The 24,378-nt window shown below is 34.8% G+C and overlaps 1 protein-coding gene across 1 annotated transcript in view; it reads right to left on the reverse strand.

Annotated features, from left to right (window-relative positions):
• Nucleotides 1–290: 290 nt before the first annotated feature.
• The window catches only part of SLC25A31 (solute carrier family 25 member 31), a 29,169-nt gene continuing 5,081 nt past the window's right edge, over nucleotides 291–24,378 (reverse strand). The window contains exons 2-6 of the mRNA XM_025420566.3: nucleotides 18,365–18,492; nucleotides 11,526–11,643; nucleotides 9,152–9,306; nucleotides 7,566–7,691; nucleotides 291–3,811 (exon numbers count right to left, since the gene is read on the reverse strand). Of these exons, the coding sequence (XP_025276351.1) occupies nucleotides 3,611–3,811; nucleotides 7,566–7,691; nucleotides 9,152–9,306; nucleotides 11,526–11,643; nucleotides 18,365–18,492 (728 nt within the window). The 3' untranslated portion in view covers nucleotides 291–3,610. The remainder of the gene's footprint in view (nucleotides 3,812–7,565; nucleotides 7,692–9,151; nucleotides 9,307–11,525; nucleotides 11,644–18,364; nucleotides 18,493–24,378) is intronic.

A 24,378-nucleotide genomic window follows, 5' to 3' on the forward strand; every position in this document is an offset into this window, starting at 1 on the left:
ACCACTACACCTTGTTATTGTTAAAAAGGATATATTACTATAACATAAGTTTGTAATCTTACATATTTTAGTAACCGTATTTCAAGTAGTTTCCTTTGTAATTCTATATTTTATTTTATGGATTTAAAACTATTAAAGGGAGGGATTCACAGGCTTTACTAAGTTGTCAAGGGTGTCCATGACATGAAATGGAACCCCTGCTCTAAAAGATTAGAGCAAAAGACTGAAGGAAGGTGGGTCTCTGAAGGAGTTTATACTACTTTATTTTTTTTAACTTATTTATGATAGTCAGAGAGAGAGAGAGAGGCAGAGACATAGGCAGAGGGAGAAGCAGGCTCCATGCACCAGGAGCCCGACGTGGGATCCGATCCTGGGTCTCCAGGATCGCACTCTGGGCCAAAGGCAGGCGCCAAACTGCTGCGCCACCCAGGGATCCCTCTGAAGGAGTTTATAGAGCATACCCTGATATCTTAGACTGCTTACCTCCCAACTATTAAGAGAAACACCTGTCTTGTTAAACCACTATATTTTTGAGTCTGTTACAGAAACTTACTCTCTCTGAACTTATTAAAGTATCTTGCATTACTGAAAATGAATCCTCAAGGCAATGGCAGTCAAAATGGAAAAACAAGAAATTTTTTAGAAGTAGAATTTACAACAGCAAGTGGTCTATTTGCTGTTTGACTGAAGGAGAAGGTGGCCCCCCAGGCTTCTAGTGTGGGTGACTGGGTATATTGGTGTGTACTGTTAATCAAGGTAGGGGTCAGGGTAAGAGAAGCCACTTTGATTTGAGACATGGAATTAGGTCCCAGAAATGTTGGATTAGAGAAGTCTGTGGTAGGGGAGAAAGGGATACAACAGGCAGTCAGAATTACATCTGGAAACTCATAGAAGGAATCTGGGCCAGGCTAAAGAGAAATCTTGAGTGTAACAGGCATATTGATAGTATCTGAAACTAAAGATATAAAAGAAATAAACTAGAGAGCACACAGAAAGTATGAAGAGCTTAGAACTGGCCCCTGCAGAATGGTGGAAGAAAAGTAGCTCCTTTGAATTTACATTTAAGTCAATCAGCTAAAGAGAACAAATGTATCATTTCTTATTTATGTAGCACAATGTTCATTTATGAACAAAAGACTGTTTCAGAAGTTTTATTCAATTGTACCCAAGTTCTATTAATGAAAAAGCATCAACCTAGAGTAGGAATATAAAACAGGAAAAATTTCCTCTGGGCCTTCAGGATTCTTAGTACATATATTTTGTTGCTCTTTTGTCTTTTTTTTTCCCCCTAGCAAAGTCTGTTGTGAGAAAACAATGTAAAATTCACCAAAAGAGATACAGTTTTATTAAGTGTAAATGACTACAAACTTAAAAGATTATCTTTTTTTATGGAAGATATATTTTAATGAAATAAGTAAAGATGAACTGAAAGGATGAAATTTCAGGAATTATTTGGGGCATACAGTTTTAGGGCGGGAAATTAAAACTCCTACCCAAGAAATTCCTACCCTCTTCCTCTACTCAAGAAGCATTGGTAATTTAAGATGAAAAATTGTACACATTTTAAATACACTTTAGCTATGCATTTCCCCAACATTTGTGTTAACATAAAAAAATTATTTGTGAAATCTCCATTATTACTTTGCTTACTTTAAATAATCTATAATAAATAACAGCTTACCATAATATATGATTTTACCTCAGTTCAGGATACCAAGTAACATTTCACTTCATTTTGTCCTAAGTATACATCTTCCAAACTTCAAAACATAGACTTTCTGGTTTAGTGATTTAATAAATTCCTGTTTGCCTTCTATTCAAACTATTCAAGATTTTATTTTTTAAATTTTTATTTATTCATTCATTCATTCATGAGACACAGAGAGAGAGAGAGAGGCGCACAGAGACACAGGCAGAGGGAGAAGCAGGCTCCATGCAGGGAGCCCCACATGGGACTCATTCCTGGGGTCTCCAGGATCAGGCCCTGGGCTGAAGGCGGTGCTAAACTGCTGAGCCACCCGGGCTGGCCACCATTCAAGATTTTAAAGACTTCTTTCCTCTAAGCATGTCTCTATACAAATTAACTTTTATATTTTCTTAATCTTTATATGGGAAACTATTCCTAATATTTGATTTTTTTTTTTTTGTGGGCCATCTTGTCTTCCTTTTGTTATGGCAAACACAACTGCAATAGTATAGAACGAAAGGAATTTATTTTCTATTTTTTTTTTTCCTAAAACTTTCTGTATTATGTGGACAACTGCAAGATGTTGAGAATTTTCAAAAGTTATTTTCCCCCTGATAACACTAATATATTAAAAAATTCATTCCAGATTATTTTCCCGAAAATGTACCTCTGTGCATGAGGAAGTTCACTACTCCATTTCTGTACAATCCACAGCCTCCAAAATCTTTTTATAGTTTATCCCCTCTAACTTAACATTTCTTTGCCCACTAAAATGTTAAAATCTTGGGGATTTCAAATGTACTATCTTCTACAACATTTCTGAAAAACAAGACAGACTCTTGTGTAACAAACCTTGGAAATGCGGTTTTCTGTCTTTAAGTCAGTTCCAAATTCTGCCAAAATTTTGTTATTCTCTTATTAGTGAAGTTAGACTCAAAGAAAAAAACCTCATATATTAACAGTTTTAAACTTTATTATCAATACAGAGTATACTAATTTTCAAGGGTATATTTTTATTACAAGATAAATTCACATTAGCCAGATTTTATTTATTTTTAAATATTTTATTTGTTTATTCATGAGAGACACACACAGAGAGAGAGAGAGAGAGAGAGAGAAAGAGGCAGAGACACAGGCAGAGGGAGAAGCAGGCTCCATGCAGGGAGCCCGATGCGGGACCTGATCCCGGGACTCCAGGATCAGGCCCTGGGCCAAAGGCAGGCACAAAACCACTGTGCCACCCAGGGATCCCCTATTTATTTTAAAGATAAAAGCAGACACACCATTTTATATCTTTTCTTTTCCAACTACATGTTTACAGTGTCATAAAGTCATCAATTTTTTATGATCAGGTCTAGAATCTGTGCTTATAACAGCTATATGATAACATAAACTATACATAGTAATACCTGAGTTGTCCTAATAGAGATGTTGTAGAAGAAAGTTTGCCCCTGCCCATAAATATGACGACATCTCCTGATAAGCTTTAAGAAATATTTTTGTCAAAAAAAAAAAAAAAAAAAAAAAAAAAAAAAAAAAGAAATATTTTTGTCATATGATTTTAAAAGATGGGAAGACCTTATATTAAGAGAAGAGCATTTAAAAAGAATATACTTTCATTTCTTAGATTTTAGTATTATACATTTTAATTTTTCATCACAAAATAAAAGGACTTTAAACTAATAGAAGTAACATATACTACTTATAAGTAAAATGGCTCAATAAAGTAAGCTTGAGTCTAAGTAGGAAGAAACCCACATTTATCTGATTTTTAGTATTTAAAATCCTTGAAAAGGCATCTGTTTTATTGCAGAATTAGCATTCTAAAAAAATACCGACAGTAATAACACACTATCAAATTGTATACAAATGGCAGCTATGTAATTTGTATGTTTAACAAGTTAAATATATGTATTTCTTAATTTAATCTCCTGATGAACTACCTCTAATATCAATATTAAGAAATTCTTTAATTTTATCATACAGTACCAACACCAAAGCACCCCCTGTACCACGAAGAATATTGGAGAAGGCACCACGAAAAAATGCATTGACTCCCTCATGTTGGTATATCTTCACAAAGCAGTCTAAAGTTCCTTTATATTGCCGTTCAACCTCACCACTCTATATGAAGATAAACAAATAGTTCGTTGTTATTTTAATATTTTTCATCTTAAGGTATATTTTTTTTAGTACTGAGGACAAATAAAATTAACACTGTGTTGAATAAGTATGTAATGGGCATATATTGAATACTGTACCCAGCGGCTGGAGGACACTCATACTTCTCTGGCACACTTGAAAACTTTTCATATATTAAGCTTAACAAATTTCAAAAGATGGTCATCACATACTATGATTTACCCTCTCACTATATTGCAACTAAGTGAGGAACTGACAGCAAAAAAGGTAACTAGAAAAATATCAACTGATCAGATAATAAGAAATACACATCTTAGAAGATACTTAAAACCTAAGAATAACCACGCAACTCCTTAATGCAGCTTGAATGGTAACTTATAAGCAAATTAGTGACTTTGAAATATCAGAAAGGAAAAGCTGAAAATTAATGAGCAACCTAAACATTTTTAGAAAAGGAATAAACCTAAAGAAAGAAATAAGAAAGTAGCCAGCAGAAATTAAGGAAATAGGAAATAAATACAACAGAAAGCATAAAAGTCAGTTAGTTATTTGAAATACTTTACTGACAAATCTCTAAAAACACTAAGGAAAAACAAGAAAAGGTTCCAAAATTATAAGAAACATCAAGGGTATATCATCACTGCAGATGTTCCAAAGATTAAGAAAAAGCAAGATATTACAAACAACTTCACAACTATTTTGATAACTCAAAAGAGATGGACAGATACCTTAAAAAAGGTAATTTACCAACAGGATAAAAAAAATAAAACATTAGGATAATATATGAAATTCATTAAAGTAATCCAAGCAGTTGTTTGAAATCCTTCTTATAGAAAACCAAATGTCCACAGGACTTTTTATGTGAGCCGTACTAAACATTCAAAGAACATTTAATTCCAATCTTACAGAAGTTATTTTAGAGAAAAGAAAAAGTGGAAGATTCCCCCAAGTATGTAATAAGGCTTGTATAACCTTGATACCAAAATTAGAATAGGACAGTTCAGGAATGAAAAACTACAAGCCAAAGTCACTACACAATGCAAAACTCAACAAAAAAACTAGAAAATCAAACCTAGCTAAAAATATAAAATACAGTACATAATGACAAAGCTGGGTTTATCCTAAGCATATATGGTTGGTTTAGCTCTGGAGAACAGATTAATGCAAAATACTAACACATGAAAAAAGAAAAATGAAATCATCTCAAGGGATATTGAAGAAACAGGACTACCATTTATGATTAAAAGCTGTTGTAACCCAAAATAGAAAGAAATAGCCATAATATGATAAAAGATAACTATAAAAACCCCACAGCTAACATTCATTTTCATAATTTTGAAGGCATTCCTATAAGATTAGCAAAAAAGGTTGCCAGTTATTATTTCTTTAATATAACACTAAATCACGGGTCTCAGCCAGTGTAAAAAGGCAAGAAAAGGGAAATAAGTTTAAGTATTGATAAGGGGAAGAAACCTAGTATTATTCACATATTATACACCTAACATGTGTAAATAAAAGAGCATACAACTTCAAAGTGTACATATAGATTAGCATTTGTAATAGGGTTTAACAAAGTTGCAGGTTATAAAATGAACATACAAAAATTAAGGTACTATTATGGGTTGCACTGTGTCCCCCCCCCCCCCCCCCGATTCATATATTGAAGTTCCAATGCCCCGTACCTCAGAATGTTACTATATTTGGAGACAGGGTCTTTATAAAAGTAACTAAGATTAAATGAGCTCCTTAGGGTAGGCCCTAATCCGATCTGGCTATCTTTATAAGAAGAGAAACAGAAAAAGGACCAAAGGAAGACACAAGGAGAAAGCTGTCTTCAAGCCAAGGAGAGAAGTCATCAGAAGAAATCAACCTGCTGGACACCTTGACTCAGACTTCTAGCCTCCAGTACTGCGAGAAAAAAAGTTTCTATTGCTTAAGCCACCCAGTCTCTGGTACTTTGTTATGGGAGTCCTAGCAATATACACATAGATCTAAAATCCCATACGCTCACAGTTTTTTTCTGAATTATTTTGATAGTAAGTTGCAGATTATCATGTCCCTTACCTTTAAACACTTCCATGTGCATTTTCTAAAAATAAGAATATTTTCTTGCATACTCAAAGTACAGTTATCAAAATTAGAAAATGTGACATCAATATAGTACCACTTACCTAATCCATAGTCTATATGCAAATTAATTTTCCATTTAAAACTTTTTTTCAGTGTATTAAACTAGAGTTAGATACAGATCAAGAGGAAACACACATGTAAAAGGAAAAAGGAGTAACTTTAAAAATAGTCTATGAGTGAAGTAATAATAGGTATGCTTTACCACTTCAGGTGGCCTACAGGGTTCTTCCAGGACCAATGTGTAGACATAAAATGAGTATACTGATAGTAACTAAAGTACACACTACTTAGGACAGTATCTGGCACGTAATAAGCATTATATTACTATTCTAGCTTTGCAGCCTCATTATTTTCAATTGCCCTCATGAAACATATCATCTAGGTATACTGAACTACTACTCAAGTCATATCTCTATGTATGATTTTCCCCCTCTGCTTAGAATTCTCTGTCTGGAGAAAAAAAATGGATTTATAGATTTAACTTTTCCAAGGGGCTACATCTGATCACTTTAAGCATTTTAGGTATCCTCCTTCTGCTGGATTCCTGGAAGCTCTGCACATTTCTATTTAAAGCATTAACTATATGCATTCAATACTATGCTATGAATTTGGAAGCAGGTTCTACCTTATTTTGTGTTGCCATAACTTAGCATAGATTAGGCACTCAAATATTTGCTGAATAAATGAATGTAACAAGTAAAAACTGAATGTACCAAAATTTTGACTTGGAGATTTATATTTATTTTAAAATATTTTATTTATTTATTTGAGAGAGAGTGAGTGAGCGAGCAGCGGGGAGGAGCAGAGGGAGAAGGAGAGAGCGAGCCTTAAGCAGACTTATGCTGAGCACAAGCTCAACACATAGTTCAATCTAATGACCCTGAGAGATCACAACCTAAGCAGAAACCAAGAGTCAGACACTTAATCGACTGTGCCAGCCAGGCACCTGGAGATTTATATTTAGAACATAGATCATTTTAAACAAGTTTTCAGGGGTGTCTGGGTAGCTCAGTCCGTTAAGCATCTGCCTTTGGCTCTGGTCATGATCCCAGGGTCCTGCGATTGAGCCCCATATCAGGCTCCTTGTTTGGTGAGGAGCCTGCTTCTCCCTCTCCCTCTGCCTGCCACTCTCCCTGCCTGTGCTCTCTCTCTCTCTGTCATATAAATAAAATCTTTAAAAAAAGAGAGCAGAAAAAATAAGTTTTCATCCTTGGAGTTAAAAATTATTTACTTTTATTAAACTATACCTACAACAAATAATGACATACGTCAGTGACCTGTGACAGGGTTTATTCTACTTAACCTAACATTCATTTAGGATAGATATACTAATCCAATCCCTGCCACCCCCCTCCATCTTTCAAACAATATGTTAATAGGAGTGGAAAGCATTTCTACTCTGATAACAGAAGAGGAAGAAACTTTTGCTGGATGATGGCTGTTTTGGGGTAGGAAAGGATGTAAGACAGAATGTATCATGCATTTATTTTAGTAAGTAAAACAGATGACCTGCCTTTCAGCCAAAAATTTTCTAACATTTGAATAAATTATACTTGAATATCAAAAATATTGGAAAATTCAACTAAACTCACAAATAATAAAATACCTGCATCATCATGCGTCTTCTAACTGTGTCAAAGGGATAAGAGAGAATTCCAGAACATGTGGTCACAACTTGAGCAATGAAAAAGGAGACAAGAAATGGGGTTTCCTTTGGTTTTGGTAATAAGCCCTAGAAAAGAAAAACATGTCCAGTAACCATGTAAATTTTCAAAATATCTTAAATTCTCAAGTCAAGGGGTAAGTCTTATAATGAAAGAGGGTTCAATTATACTTAAAATACAATAAAACACATTTGGATTTAATGTGGAAAGATTAAAATGGTATCAGGAGATCAGTAAGAAAGAAATATGCCACGCATGGCTTTACTTTAAAAAGCATATCTGAAAAAAGAAAGCATACTTGCTATCACCAGAGATTTTTTATTAACGGCAAACACTAGGGGAGATAGTAGCCGGTGACCAAAAATTTTTTTTCATAGCTCTTCTTCACACAGTTGAAAAGAAATTAAATAATGCCCGATATTATCATCAATAGGTATTTGATAAGCAGCTTTAAAACTCTAAGCTAGTAAAGAAGCATTCTTAAATTTCAAAACTACTATAGGTGATAATAGAGAAAAGCAAAAGGAGAACATACATAAAATTTTCCATGACTAAATAAACATGCATAAGAGCCTGTTAATTTCCATTAACTTATTCTGTCTAAAAAATACACAAGAAACTAAACAAGTAACATGTCCAGACCACAATAAAAATGACCTTCCATTACATTTATATTAATGAGGGAAGGCAGAGACAATGTGTAAAACATAAAATTTCCCTTAAGTTTTAATCTTATTTAGTAAATGATACATTAATTTCACTACTTCCTTTTGGAAGTAACAGCACAGGATTTTTGTTTGTCACTTAACATAAATTACTTAACTATTCCCAGGTTTTTTTCTCTTTACAATGGGGATATTAAAAGCTATCCTAGGATACTGCAAGGAAGTACTTGACAAAGTTCCTAGAACTAAGTAGTAACTCAAAAAATGGTACTCATTATTACAATCTTCCTCTTTCCTACTTTATGGAAATGCTGTTAAAATCTGGAACTAAAAGGCAAATCGCAGAACATCCTGGAGAATATAATACAGAATCTAACAGTACTCAATAGATAACTGAGCTGTAGTAGCATTTATTACATTTAACTAGTTATACCTTGCCTACTTTTGAAAATGATGATATACTAAGCTGATTATCTGCCTATAAGAAAGTGATAATAAAATGAATGTAAAATCAGAAAAACTGTTAGAAGATGCATTTCTATTTTCTAAAGATTTGATTATGATGTAAGCCTAATTAGCATTTTTCCTATTTGTAACACGATGTATAGTTAGTTGCAAACTGCACAAAAATTTAATGTTTGGGTTTATGCTTTATTTCTAAAGTCAGATCCATAACAGTTATAATTCAATAAGGTTATGGCAAAGTCATGATTTAACAGAATTCTATGTTTCTTATTTCATCATTTATTTTTATTTCTGTAATTAAAGGTAAAAGTTCGTATCTGCTGAACAAACTACTAATTAAAACAATAAAAAGAAACAAACCATGTATTTAATATATATTAGTAAAAGCCCCAAATTACCTTAACTGTGTCATATGCTCCAAAATAGGAGGCTCGGTACACAACGATGCCCTGAACTGAAACACCAAACCCTTGGTACAAACCGACAATTCCATCTGATTTTGCTATTTTTATAATACAGTCACCTAAACCCTTGAATTGTCGCTCTTCAGGACCTAAAATAAAGCCATTTAAGATATATTAGCAACATTATATATTAGATAAACACTTTAATCAAAGTAAATTAACCTTATAGTTTTAATATATCTGGAACTGCCATTCAGAAATTTTTTCTAATAAAAAAGAACAAAATGAAAAATCCTCCCATTTGTTTAAAGAGAATTAAGATTTCAAACAGAATCCTAAAGAATTCTAACTGAAATATCAATCTCTTATAAAAGCAATCTAATTCAAGCAATTTGACTGGCTTAAAACATTTCAACAAAATTACCAGAAGCTACTAATTGGGGTTCAGAAAATACCTGGGAATGAAAAATTCTATGACTTGCTTCAGTTGAAAGGCAGAAAGATACAGGAAAAAGACAAACCTAAAAACTAGTAATTTTTAGGATCATTACCATTTTAGGTGAGTTGTCATTTTTCCAGTGTCTGCTAGCTTCATTTTTATTTTCCCTTCACCTAGAACTCCACAATTTTTAAAAAATATTGTATGTAGGGCAGCCCCAGTGGTGCAGCAGTTTAGTGCCGCCCAGGGTGTGATCCTGGAGACCCGGGATCAAGTCCCACCTTGGGCTCCCTGCATGAAGCCTGCTTCTAGCCTGCTTCTCCCTCTCCCTGTGTTTCTGCCTCTTTCTCTGTGTCTCTCATGAATAAATAAATAAAATATTTTAAAAAAATATTGTATGTAGAATATAATCTACAAGATAAACCAAATTCTCTCAATTCTGAGAGAAAAGAAAACTACAGAACTGAACTAAAAACACAATACAGGAGTTTTAGTCACTTTCTTAACAATAAGAAATTTTAAACTGCCAGTTAAACATGTTAGATGGAACTGATATTTTTATCTTTGCTCAAACCGCTACCCCTTCTGAGGCATTTTCTCTAAATCACTTATCTAAAATTGATGTCACTCCCTGTTCCTAAATATGTATTTCATGTCATTTATTGCTAAATGACAGTGTATTTTTGTCATCCATTTTTTTATTACTTGTATCTTCCCCTAGACCATAATGTACATAAATCACGAACTCCATATTTTATATCGGATGTCTAGGTTTGTGTCTTTCATCTTATATCTGAGGCAGGGCCTAGATCACAGCAGGCACTGAATTAAGTATTTCTTGAATGACTCTGTTTTCTTAAGAAATACTACTAAAATGGTAATAAAAGATTACAACAGGTTTAAAGTCATATAGGCAAGAACAGTACATGGCAGAGAATGAAACCCACAAATTTTAGCAAGATGTAAAGGAGATGGAGAAGTGTTAACTCAGCAGAAAAAGTTGAAACCTACGTTCTTGCAGAGAGAAAAGCAAGCCATTTTACTCCTATAACCGTTAGAGGAACTAAGTATTGCTCTTCTGGTGAAAGCAAAATAGCATCTGGATTCTTGAGCAGCCAAGTGACTTACTCCTCTGCCATCCTCAGAACTGAATACAAGGTGCCAGAATGAAAGGGGCCAATTGAGTTACTTCCTCAATTGCTGAAAAAAGCTTCACATAAAGATAGAGCATTGTGAAATATCAAGATCAGGGATATAAGGTAATTAAAAAAGAAAAAAAGTCACATACAAAGGATCAGCAGTTAAGGGATCAGTTTCTTAAGAGCAATATCAGAAACAAGAATCTAGAGATGCTTTCAAAATTGTGAAAGAAAGAAACTTTAAAGTAGAATTTTACATATGGTCAAATATTAAGAAAAAGGGTAAAACAGAGACATTTTTAGACTTGCAAGATCTCAATATCTTCTATGTACTTGAAAAAAAAAAAAAAAGCTCAGAAAGCTATTAAAGAACATAATCTACCAAAACAAGAGTATAACAAAAACATAGGAAGATGTGACAAAATAAGTTAAGGACAGAGGCAAAGGGAAATCTGTAGGATAAGAGCTGTATATGTAACCCAGAGAGGAGCCATAGTTGAATTAGGAATAAGCTATGGAGCAATACAGAAAGTGGCTCTCTAGGAAAAAACTGTGAGTTACAAGAAGTCTTTGTATTTGCTCTTTTGTTACTGCAGTACTGGCCTTCACCTTCCACCTTTTGAGGGAAAAGAAAAAAGTAGTAATCTTTAGGCCCTATGACTCTACCACTTGGTTGAGAGTAAGATTTTTAGAATGTATTTCATGTTGTCATTATAGCATAACTCTACAATGAATAATACTTCACTCAAAACACAAAGAAGGGGAAGTTAGTATTTTAAAAATCCTATACCTTTTCCAATATCAACACCTAATCGGGTTCGGGCAAAGTCCAGAGGATAAACTACACATAAAGATGTTGCTCCAGCAGCTCCACCAGAAGCCAGGTTTGCCAAAAACCACCTCCAAAACTGAAACATATTAATTAAAAAGTAGTTATTAAACTATAGAATCTGTTTAAAATTTTATAAAACTGCTTTTTATAAACTGCTTTTATAAAGTAAACATCTATAATAATGTATATATTATCCAAAATATTTTCCTTCATGTCCACGAAGCCTTTGTTTCTTTCCAGGCAGTCTGGGAGATACAGTTTAAATGCGGATATATAGAAATTCCAAGACATTTTAATTGCCTCCAGCAAAAGTAGCTCAAATTAGCAAAAGAGGACACATAAGACAATCATCTCTGTAGACTATATAAATTTTTAATTAATACTAGTGTTAATTATGGCTAAAATATCAGGCATCTATGGAGGCTTTGTACCTTTTTTTGGTATGGGAGGCAATAATACTTCATAATGCGATAGTTTTATTTTATAATTTTATTAGATAAACTCAAAAACATTTTCAACTGCTGACAGGAAAATTGGCAGAAATATTATAATATAGTTGAGCAGCATGTAAATCAGGCTTAATGGACTGCTGAGGTTCTTTTTGATAAATTATTTAAAATGTGCCCTGCTTAGGTCCAGTAAACTGCTTTTCAACATCTAGAACTTAATGGAGAAGAAAGAATATTTGAATTGGAATGGTATTAGCATTTCATTCTTTTTTATTGCCAAATAATATTTTCTTTCAAATAATATTTTATTATATGGATTTATCACCTTTTATTTTTTATTTTTTTAATATTTTTTAAAATTTAAATTCAACACCACATTTTATTTAGCCATTCATCAGTTCATGGACATTTTAGTGGTTTGCACTTTTTTTTTTTTTAATTTTTTTTTAACTTTTATTTATTTATGATAGTCACAGAGAGAGAGAGAGGCAGAGACACAGGCAGAGGGAGAAGCAGGCTCCATGCACCGGGAGCCCGACGTGGGATTCGATCCCGGGTCTCCAGGATCGTGCCCCGGGCCAAAGGCAGGCGCCAAACCGCTGCGCCACCCAGGGATCCCGGTTTGCACTTTTTTGAGGCCAAGATTCTTAATTCATCTGTTTATTTCACAATACATGTCATGGGCCTTGCCCCCGAATAATTGTAATATTCAATAAATATCTGTTTAATGAGGTATTAGGAATCCCACATACTGTTCTCAGACTCTCATGGTTCCTTTTCAGTGAAACTCTTAAGTTTTGTATGGGTAGCCATGTTTTATGATCACCCAGAGATAATCTGATCAGCAGACTGCATCTGACCCCAAGATAGCTAATCCACAGTCTAGTAGATAATCTGTAACCTGGTAGAAAAAGATGAGCTGTACCAGATTCTATTTTTTGGGTATCTGACTCTAAAATTCAATACCAACTAGCAGGAAAGGACAGAAATAGAAACATTAAATAGCTATTTTTAGGTTTCCATCCTCTTCGAAACTGTTGCCAGCTTTAAATCCTCTTCCAATAAAAATTACACATATATAAACACACCTTTAGTGGTTTAAGGTATTCCTCAAACATGCATGGGTCCCAGGAAGGCAGATCAATGACTTTCTGTGTGGACGATCATATAATTTATTATTCAAACCATGATGCTTCTGACAGTGGGACTTTTGAAAACATGACACAGACAGGCAAAACATGGATAAACAGTATGGCCAATCTTCTGATGGAAGGAAGGAAGGGGGAAGGAGGAAAGAATGAAGGGAGCAAGGAGTGGGAGAAAAGTATCTGTGGTGAATCATAATCTTGCAAGTATTTGTGTACCAAACAAAGTCTATCCCTCCACAATTAAGCCTGAAGATAAAATAGACCCAGAGGACATGGTATATCAGTATAAATCAAGAGTTTCAGTTGTTATAAGTCAGTAATTTCAGATATTATTATATTGTAAAAGGAGAGGGCAAGGAGAGGAATCAGGGAAGGAGAGGTGGATAAAAGAATCTGAGGGTTTTAGAGGAAAATAATCTTGTTTATTTTTAACTGTTGACAAATAGCTACTGTGTTAATAAACTCAATGATGCGCTGAAGAACAAATGCCCTAGGATCAAAGTTCTAACAAAGTTTGGGCATGAAAAAGTGCTGGGAGAAGTTCTAGTCTTCCTTGCTGAGGGTTGTATTGGAAGCTACTAAAAGGTGGCAGAGAAACATTTTGTGCCCAGGCTCAGCTAAGGTTCACCCAGTCTAGTCACCTCAGCTGAGAGAGAAATAGAGTAACAGTTGAAGGATCTGAGTTTGGGAGTTAGAAAGACCTGAACAATTGACTTGGTCAAGCACTCTCACTTCTGTGTCTTGCTTTCCTTACCTTTACATTTAGGATAAAAATAACTACCTCAGAGGGTGAGGTGAAAATTCAATGAAACAATATATAGTAGGCATACAGCTCCCCACCATGGTTGTTGTTTTATTTTTTATTTATTTTATTTATTTTATTTATTTTATTTATTTATTTATGATAGGCACACAGTGAGAGAGACAGGCAAAGACACAGGCAGAGGAAGAAGCAGGCTCCGTGCACTGGGAGCCTGACGTGGGATTCGATCCCGGGTCTCCAGGATCACGCCCTGGGCCAAAGGCAGGCGCCAAACCGCTGCGCCACCCAGGGATCCCTGTTTTATTTTTTAAAAGTAGGCTCCACATCTGGCCTGGAGCCCAAAGTGGGGCTTGAACTCAAGACCTTGAGATCAAGACCTGAGCCGAGATCAAGAGACTGATGCCTAACTGACTGAGCCACCCAGGAGCACCTCTGCCTGAACCATGATTATTTTTTAAAAACTTTTTATTTTGAAACAATTGCAGATTCACAAGAATCCTAAGAAATAATACAGAGAGAGTCTATTAAATCCTCCAACTAATTTTCCCCAACTATGTAGCATATATATAACATAACTATATATAGCATAACTATAGTAGAGGAAATCAACACTGATAAAAAACTTCTTATCCAGACTTCACCAATTTTTTAAGATTTTATTTACTTATTTATGAGAGACAGAGAGAGAGAGAGAGAGGGAGGCAGAGACACAGGCAGAGGGAGAAGCAGGCTCCATGCAGGGAGCCCGACGTGGGACTCGAATCCGGGTCTCCAGGATCAGGCCCTGGGTGGAAGGTGGCGCTAAACCACTGTGTCACCTGGGCTGCCCCAGAATTCACCAATTTTACATGCATTTGTGTATTTAGATTATGCAGTTTTATCACATATGCAGATCCATGTGACCATTGCCACAGTCAACAGTTCCATGATAAAGATCCCTTGATGCTATCTATCCTTTTACAACCATAACCACCTCCCTCTCTTCTGGCAACCACCACTATGTTTCCATCTCAATGATTTTGACATTTCAAGAATGTTATATAAATAAAATCAGAAAACAACTTTTGAGATTGATTTTTTTCCACTTAGCATCTGAAGTTGCTGCATGTATCAAGTTCTTTAAACAATTGTAAAATATACATAACATAAAATTTACCATTTTAGTCATTTTTAAAAAGATTTATTTAGGGCAGCCCAGATGGTTCAGTGGTTTAGCGCTAGTGTGACCCTGGTGACCTGGGATCAAGTCCCATGTTGGGCTCCCCGCATGGAGCCTGTTTCTCCCTCTGCCTGTGTCTCTGCCTCTCTCTCTCTCTCTCTCTCTCTCTCGGATAAATAAAAACTTAAAAAAATTAAAAAAATAAAAAAAATTATTTATTTAAGAGAGGGAGACAGAGACAATCTCTCTCTCTCTCTGTCTCTCATGGATAAATAAAAATTTTTAAAAAAATTAAAAAAAATTTATTTATTTAAGAGAGACAGAGAGCACACACACCCACATGCAGGGGTAGAGGGAGAGAGAGAATTTCCTCAAGCAAACTCCCTGTTGAGTACGGGTCCCAATGTGAGGCTTTATCTCAGGACCCTGAGATCATGATCTGAGTGAAAACCAGGAATCAGGCACTTAACCTACTGAGCCACCCAGGGCCCCCCGCCCCCATTTTAGCCATTTTTTAAATTTATTTATTTATTTATTTATTTATTTTTTTATTTTATTTTTTATTTTTTTTTTTACATTTTAGCCATTTTTAAGTGTATATTCAGTGACACTAACTACATCCACAATACCATAAGAACATCACTCTTTTTGAGGTGGCTGAGTGCTGCCTAAGCCAGTTAAGCATCTGACTTTGGCTCAGATCATGATCTTGGGGTCCTAGTTTCTGTGTGAATGTAAGTTTTCATTTTCCAGGATAAAGCCCAAGAGTATAACTGTTGGGCTGTATGGTAAGCACATGATTAGTTTGTAAGAAACTATCATGCTCTTTTCTAGAGTGGTAGTTAGTATTTTACATTCCCACCAATAATATAAGAATAATCTAGCTTCTCTACAACCTCACCAACATTTGGTGGTGTCACTATTGTAGCCACTCTGATAGGTGTGCAGTGATATTTCACTGTGGTAGATCAGTCACTTTTAAACTCACATAATATATTTGCTTTTTCTATCTTTCTTGCTTCTTTTAAGACCAGGTAAGAAATCAAAAATATGAATTTTTCTTTTTTTTTAGTTCTTTCACTTCAGGGAGGTGACAAAGATGAGATAAAAATTTGATGGCCAAAATTGTAAATAAAAGGATCATTAATATCCAAATTTAGCAAATAATGTGTAATTAAATATATTACTTAATTATGACTGAATACCTTAACACCCTAAATAATGTCTTCATAGAAATACTAAAGATGTTTTTATCTCAGGCTCCACTTTTTTTTAAAAAGATTTTATTTATTTACTCATGAGAGACACAGAGAGAGAGATGCAGAGACATAGGCAGAGGGAGAAGCAGACCCCATGCAGGGAGTCCGATGTGGGACTGGATCCCAGACTCTGGGATTACGCCCTGAGCTGAAGGCAGACGCTCAACCGCTAAGCCACCCAGGTGTCCCAGGCTCCACTTTTTAATCTGAAATTTATTCCAGATACTTAGCAAGGATCAGAGTTAACTTTAAAGCTTTTAAAGCAATGTTATTTATAGTTAGGAATAGATGCCAGTAATATAAATATTCTGGTTAACTCAGGAGTTAATTTCTCCATTTGGCTTGGTCTTATAGAATTTATTTTCTTGGGGAGGTGGGGTGGGAAATGTTCAGTAGAGTTAATTCATCAGGCCTCTATTGCCCAAACCCTTCATATACTGCGATCTTCAGGACCAGTCCCTGACCACTTCCTTCAAAATAATTTCTAAGCCCTTGGAATATCATACCTGATAAAAGTCTCTTTGTATGCCAGAGGTTCGGGGCTACACCAGACAGTTTATGCTAGCATATCAATTTATGGTGAACACCAGTTTTTGTATGCTTGGAACACTGGGCTAACCTTTTTTTTTGGGGGGGGAGCTAACTTATATCAGTTTGATCTCTTAGGTTAGGGGGTGGTAGCTGGAGTCTAAGTAGCTAAAGACAGTTACATTCCATGCCTATGCAACTAACTCCCCCCAAAATCCTGGACATCAATGTTCAAGTGAGCAACCCTGTTTGGCAACACATATTTACTGTCACACATTATTGCTGGGAGAATTAAGTGCTGTCCATATGACTCTACCAGAAGAAGACAAATAGAAGCTTGTGTCTAGTTTCTCTTGGAATCTGTCCTATGTGCTTCTTCCCTTTGCTGATTTTAATCTATATCCTTTTTGCTGTAAAAAAAAAAAATGAGTGTAATAGTTTTTCTTAGTTCTTTGAGTTCTAGTGAATACATGAGTTGGGGAATTCCTCATACAGGTTCTGAGTCAAGAAAAGTTCCAATTATCACAGCAGTCAGCTAAAAAAGATAGGAATATTTTTCTGAGTGCCTATCATAAAGCACAGTACAGTACCATGATAAGCATTTTACAAGTAATCTCATCTAAACACCACAAGCTTTCTTCAGATAAGAAAGCTAAAGCATCACAGAAGTGACTTTTCACAAATTCACACAGCTGAATAACAGCATGAGGATACAAATCTAGGTCTTTAAAGTCTGAACAATTTTCATTACCTTTATACCTCCCATCACATAACAATGCAAATCACTCAATAAACATTTGTTAATGAAATATAAGTTATGAAGAAATGGGAATAAGTGATAGGAAAAGAAATTTTAAAAGACAGCAACAAAAAATGTTCCACAAACAGCTGCTTTTGTAAAGAACCTGCTAGGAGAGCTCAGTTGGTTGGTTGGCTTTTTAGGAGAAAGAGAAAAAGAAAAAGGAAAGGGGAAGAGAGACTTTGTAAGGGTAAAGGGACACCTTAAGAGTAATGCAGGTGGTATAGCGTATGTGGAGGCAGCAAAACAAATAGAAACCAAAACAAATGACATATAGTTCATACAAGCAGGAAATTTTGAAACTGAAATTCTGTCATCAAGGGAGTGATTACCTTGAAAGAGAAGGCACCTTTTCAATAAAAAAATAAAATAATTCTTCAACTTAAATTTATTGCTTTCCTGCTTGTTTGATTGGATCTTCTAGGCACTTTAAACTCAGCCAAACAGAGCCTTAGTCATTAAAATGCAACAGTGTACTTCTTTAGAAAATTAATTACTTCAGATATATTGGAATACAGATCTGTGGATTGCTTTTTTGAACTTTCCTAGTGCTGTAGAATAGTGATTATAACATGTATTGTTTTAATTATTATTTCTTCTACCACTCAGCACCTTCTCCCTAAATAAAACATCATAGGTTAAGGCAAATCCCACTACTTCTTAAAAAATAATAAATATTAAACTGTACTCACCTGTTTTTCTTTATTAACTCCAGACATGAAAAGTTGTTTGTATTTGTCCTTAAAAGCAAAGTTTAGAGCTTGTGTTGGAAAATACCGGATAACATTTGCCAAATTGCCACGCCAATAACTGAAGAAGCCTACAAAAGAAAACATATTAAATATAAACTTGTATTATCAAAAAATTCCCATAGCTTTAAAAAACTTATTTGAACTAAAACTCATACCCTTTCTCATGAGAAAAAATTAAGTCTATGTGTGAATTCACTGAAGAAAACAGGCAGCGTGGGACTTCTGGGTGGCTCAGAGCTTGAGTGTCAGCCTTCACACCAGGGCAAGATCCTGGAATCCTGGGATTGAGTCCCATGTTGGACTTTCTGCATGGGGCCTGCTTCTCTCTCTGCCTATGTCTCTGTCTCTCTCTCTCTCTCTGTGTCTCCCATGAAAAAATAAAATCTTTTTTTTTTTTTTTAAGAAAGAAAACAGGCAGTGTTAACTCCATGTACCCCATTCCAATTTTGTCAATTTCCAATAAGAAGCCTTAGATACCTAAAAATCTACGGAAAGTATTATCAATTGAATATAAGGTTTTTCCTAGTAGAAAAAGAGTCACTAGTATTTATCAGAGAAGCTAGTGATTAACCCTTAACCTCATTTCCAAATTAGGATATGTAATTCCTATGGTTAAACAAAATTGGTTTGTGTATAATACATATGAGAATGAAAAAGTAATAAAAGTATAAAGTCGGGGCACCTGGGTGGTTTAGTTGGTTTAACGTCTGACTCTTGATTTTGGCTCAGGTCATGGTCTCAGGGTTGGGAGATCGAGCTATGAGTGGAGCTCTGTGCTGGGTTTGGAGCCTGCTTAAGATTCTCTCTCTCTACCTCTGCCCTCCCTCCCTTTCTCTTTCTCAAAAAAAAAAAAAAAAAAAGAGTCTATATCCTTATCTTTACCTTCTGGAACCTAGGCAGAAAAAGGATCAATTTACAATTCAAAGCAGTCTCCAGGGGTCAGACAGAGAGAGACTGGAGAAAACTTTCCAGTTCAATAATCTTCCTACTTCAAATCTTCATAGATTGACCAATCCTTAAAATTCAGTCATTGTGTTACCCCTATTAATTCAGTGTTACCTTTATAATCAAGCTGCCCTACAATACAATAGGCTATCTCTTCAGCAGCCATAGTTGTTTCTACTAGGTTGCAAATTGTCCAACGGTTTGATCCGGCTATTCTGAATGGGATACCTCTAGTCCCAGCTTGGAGAATACCCAGAATCAGTCTTCTAAAGATAAAGATTCAGATGAAAATAATCTCAGTTGACTGGGCTGATATGCTTAGAAACTTAAAGTTATATTTATTGTTAACTAAGAAAGTCTTCTTTGTGGGGGGAAAAAAACAACATAGAATCTCCGTGAATCCCAAACTACATGTAAAGCAACTGCACAAAGGTAATTAAGAAGCATATTTAATAGCCAAGAAATAATCTCAGTACTCACAACTGACTCAGTCTTCACTAGGACACTTAACACACAATGGTAAATGCTACCACTTCCTAAGTATTTAATATGTGCCAAGCACTGGCCAAAGGCTGTGTGTTACATTTAATCACCACATTATGCTTTTGACGTAGGTTCACCTATAGTACTCATATTATACATGTGTAAACTTTAAAGTTTAAAAACTCTATACAGACATAGTTAATAGCCAACCAGGATTTAGTCACATCTTGTGTCAGACTCCAAAACACTACTCTAGGTTTGGGTTTCTGAAGAAATAAATCTTTAAAAGTCCTAAAATTATTAAAGAATGGTAAAGAAAGCTCTTTCTTAAAAAGGAAAACATTATTAAAAAATTTTTGAGACAATATTAACAAAAACAATAAATTCTAATAACTTATTTTTATTCATTTAATCCCCATAACCACCTATGAAGAAGGTACTATTAGTCCTTCCATTTTAAAGATGAGGGAATGAGTTTAAAAGAACTTCTAACTTGTCCAAGGGCACTTAGAAAACTGTACTTCTGGAATTCAAACCCAAACAAACTGGCTCAATAATTCAGTCCTTTATCTACAATACTTTTCCATAAATAATCACGGTTATTTTCTATACTAAGAAAAGTCAACTTTTTCTCTAATGGAAGCAAAATAAAAATCTTAAAACATAAGAAATATAAGCAAAATTTTTTTTTGAAATATAAGCAAATTATACAGGAATATTTCTTACTAGTTATGGCCACATGAAGTATGAGGGAGGTTGGTGAATCTAACTTTTGGAGATATTTTAAGTTATTTTTAAGTTCTTCATTGCTAATGAAAACATTTAAGAGAGCATTTGTAATTTCTTAGAGGTGAGACCTCTAGAAGAGACATACAGAGAATGAAATATGACTGTATAAATGATGTTGAAGAATAGGACATGGTTTTCTAGACCATGGTTTATTGTAACACAACAACAGGTTAGGGAACCCTGGGTGGCGGCAGTTTAGCGCCTGCCTTTGGTCCAGGGCGCGATCCTGGAGACCCGGGATCGAATCCCACGTCGGGCTCCCGTGCATGGAGCCTGCTTCTCCCTCTGCCTGAGTCTCTGCCTCTCTCTCTCTCTCTCTGTGACTATCATAAATAAATAAATAATTAAAAATTAAAAAAAAAAAAACAACAGGTTACTGGCAGAAGACAAAGTCAATTTTAAAAGGATCAAAAAGAACATATTGACTGGAAAATTGCCAATATGATCAAATGGGATTTTTAAAAAAGATTTTATTTATTTATTCATGAGAGACAGAGAGAGAGAGGCAGAGACATGGGAAGAGGGAGAAGCAGGCTCCACCCAGGAATCCCATTTATTATTATTTTTTAAACAAATGGTTTTTTCTTCAACTTAAATCCCATTTGAGGGACACCTGGGTAGCTCAGCAGTTGAGTGGCTGCCTTTGGCTCAGGGTGTGATCCCGTGGTCCGGAGACTGAGTCTGGCATTGGCTCCCTGTGAGGAGCCTGCTTCTCTCTCTGCCTATGTCTCTGCCTCTCTCTGTCTCATGAATAAATAACATCTTAAAAAATAAAATAAAACGGAGTTTAGAAAAAGTGTCATGTATCAAAAAAATACTAGAATTTCCATTTTAAACATGGGTTTTAAATATTAATAGTCATTTTGGAATTGGCTCACTTAGCTGAATGATACTGAGATATTATGGGTTTTTAGATTACAAGTTATTAATAATTCTGTAATTATTATTATAGTTTGAATTAATATTTACTTCACAAGAGTGTCGTACACGGGTGCCTGAGTGGTGTCCAATTCTTGATTTCAGCTCAGGTTATATTCTCGGAGTTGTGAGATCCAACCCCCCACTGGGCTCCACACTCAGAGGGGAGTCTGCTTGAGTTTTTGTTTCTCCCATCTCCCTCTACCCCTCCTCACTGAGCACACACACTTTCTTTCTTAAATAAATAAATTAAAAAAAAACAAGAGTGTCATACATAAGAGTAATATAAAGGTTTGTAACTTTGGCTAATGAATTAAATATAAATGGAAGACTTTGATGACAAAGACATCTGGAAATTAATATGAAGCCATGACAAGGTGCTGTGTTTATTATGAGTCAAGGGGTTTGCTGGAGTTGGCTGAAGAATATATCCTTTTTAGCAAAAATGCATTTGCCTGAAAAAAAAAAAAAACCTAGAAAATTCCCCAAAATAAATGTTAATGTCTCAATAAAAATCTAGAAAGAAATAAATCCCTTGAAGTATATATAACAGGAAAACTGGCAGCTCTTAATGGGTTATGTCTGAAATAATATAATCTCACATACCTTAAATATTTTTGCATATATTTCACAGAATTCATGGATTCCCTGAAGCTACAGTGTCAGGTTAAGAACTCCTCTTTGGGGGCACCTGGTTGGCTTAGCCTTGGTTAAGCTTCTGCCTCCTGTTCAGTTTGTGATCCCGGAGTTCCGGGATAGAGCCCCACATTGGCCTCCTGCTCAGTGGGTAGCCTGCTTCTCACTCTCTCTCTACTCTTCCTCCGACCTTGTGTTCGCTCTCTCTTTCAAATAAATAAATAAAATCTTTTAAAAAAAACCCTCCTGTTTTAATCTTTTTCCATAGATCACCCTTAACAAATTATTATTCCTTTCTTTGCATCTCACTGCTATACCATGCTCTTAGTTGCTTCAATTCCTCTGCTAGAGCACATAGGGAAAGGAACCTCAAAGTGAAATTCTAAATGTATTTTCTACAAAAATATTATTTTGGGGGGGCCAGGTTTCAAGGTTTTATTCAAATATACTTTAAGTACACTTTGTATCTATGTAGGTTGCCTCAGACAGACTACAAAAACCTACTCTATGTATAATGCAAGCTAATCCCTAAATATATTCATTTACAAACGAGTATCAGGAATACATGTTAGTAAATTTAGGAAAGCATACATACCAATTAAAGAGTTAAAATTTATTGAGCTCTAATTGCAATAGATATATGGTTGAATATTTTATAAGCATGACTTTGTTTAATCCTCACAACTATCATATTGGGTAGGTACTATTACTATACCCATTATACAACTGAGGTAACTGAGGCTGAGAGAGGTTAAATAAAAATTGCTGAAAGTCACAAGGTAAGGAAAAGGCTGGGACTTGATTCTAGAAACTGACTCCAAACCTAGAGCTATTAAATCTATACTGCTTCTCCATAAAAATCCACTCTGGCTAAAAACAGTAGTATTTTTTGGTGTATCATCCATTCTGGGGGTGCCTTGGGACCCTATTTAAAAAAAGAACAATTCATTCTGAATAAAAATATTTTTATATTTTTATATAAAAATTTTGGTCAGAATATTTTTGGTCAGAATAAAACAAGAGAAAAGAGTGATGCAAATGCAACAGTATTTTTTACTCTCTCTAATCATATAGAATAAAAGGACAGTTTCCCAAGATATAATCACAAAATAGATCAAGAAAGACATAGTGATTGTGGTATCTTTCTCTGTTATTAATAAAATATCAAAGTTTTTGACTTAATTGCTAAGAAAAAAATAATCTCTTCAAAATCAAACGCTGAGAAAAAACTATTATAAACTTAATTCTGAGAAAATAATTAAGAATTAAAATAGAACAGACAAATGAACACGGGAGAAAAAAGAAATGAGGCAAACCATAAAACAGACTCTTAATTATAGAGAACAAACTGAGGGCTCCTGGAGGGAATCCAGTGGGCAGGAGGATGGGTTAAATGGATTATGGGTATTAAGGAGGGCAGGTATTGTGACGAGCACTGGGTGCTGTTTGTATTTATACACCTGAAACTACCATGACCATCACTGTAAGTTAACTGGCATTTAAATAAAAACTTGAAACCAAAAAAATAAAAGTATTAAAATAGATCTGATGGGAAAATGAGAAAAAGTTATGAGGCCATTTACTGGTGAACTTATTCGCCAAGAATGAAATGCTAGGGATGTTTGGGTATATATATTCTAGGCTGGTCAGCTACAACATGTTTTGATAATATGTCTATCAGTAAAAAAAATGTAAGCATGACTTTCAGATATGTATATACTAAAAAAATCATATATATATATATGTATATATATACACACACTGCACACTTTAAAAATATACCCGAAACAGAAATTAAAGAATGTAATAAAGATTTTTCATTTAAAAACTTCTTAGTTAGTACCTAGTACATAGCAGACTTGCTAGGGATAGCATTAGGAACAAATTTGTCTTACGGAGCTTATATTTTGAGGGACAGGACCCAGGGAAATAGACAATGAACAAATAAATATGTGGCTATAAGAACAAAAATAGTATATCGAGATGGAGGAGTGAGGAAGGGCTATAGGGTGGTTGGGAAAAACTGGCCAGGAGATATTAGGGTTCAACTTAGCATTCATTTGAACAATTAATATTTTTAGGTATCTTGCTAATCATGATGGCTTTTTTTTGTTTTGTTTTGTTTTAATTTTTATTTATTTATGATAGTCACACAGACAGAGAGAGAGAGAGAGAGAGAGGCA

The sequence above is a fragment of the Canis lupus genome, chromosome 19, assembly GCF_003254725.2.
Source record: "Canis lupus dingo isolate Sandy chromosome 19, ASM325472v2, whole genome shotgun sequence".
Classification (NCBI taxonomy): Eukaryota; Metazoa; Chordata; class Mammalia; order Carnivora; family Canidae; genus Canis; species Canis lupus.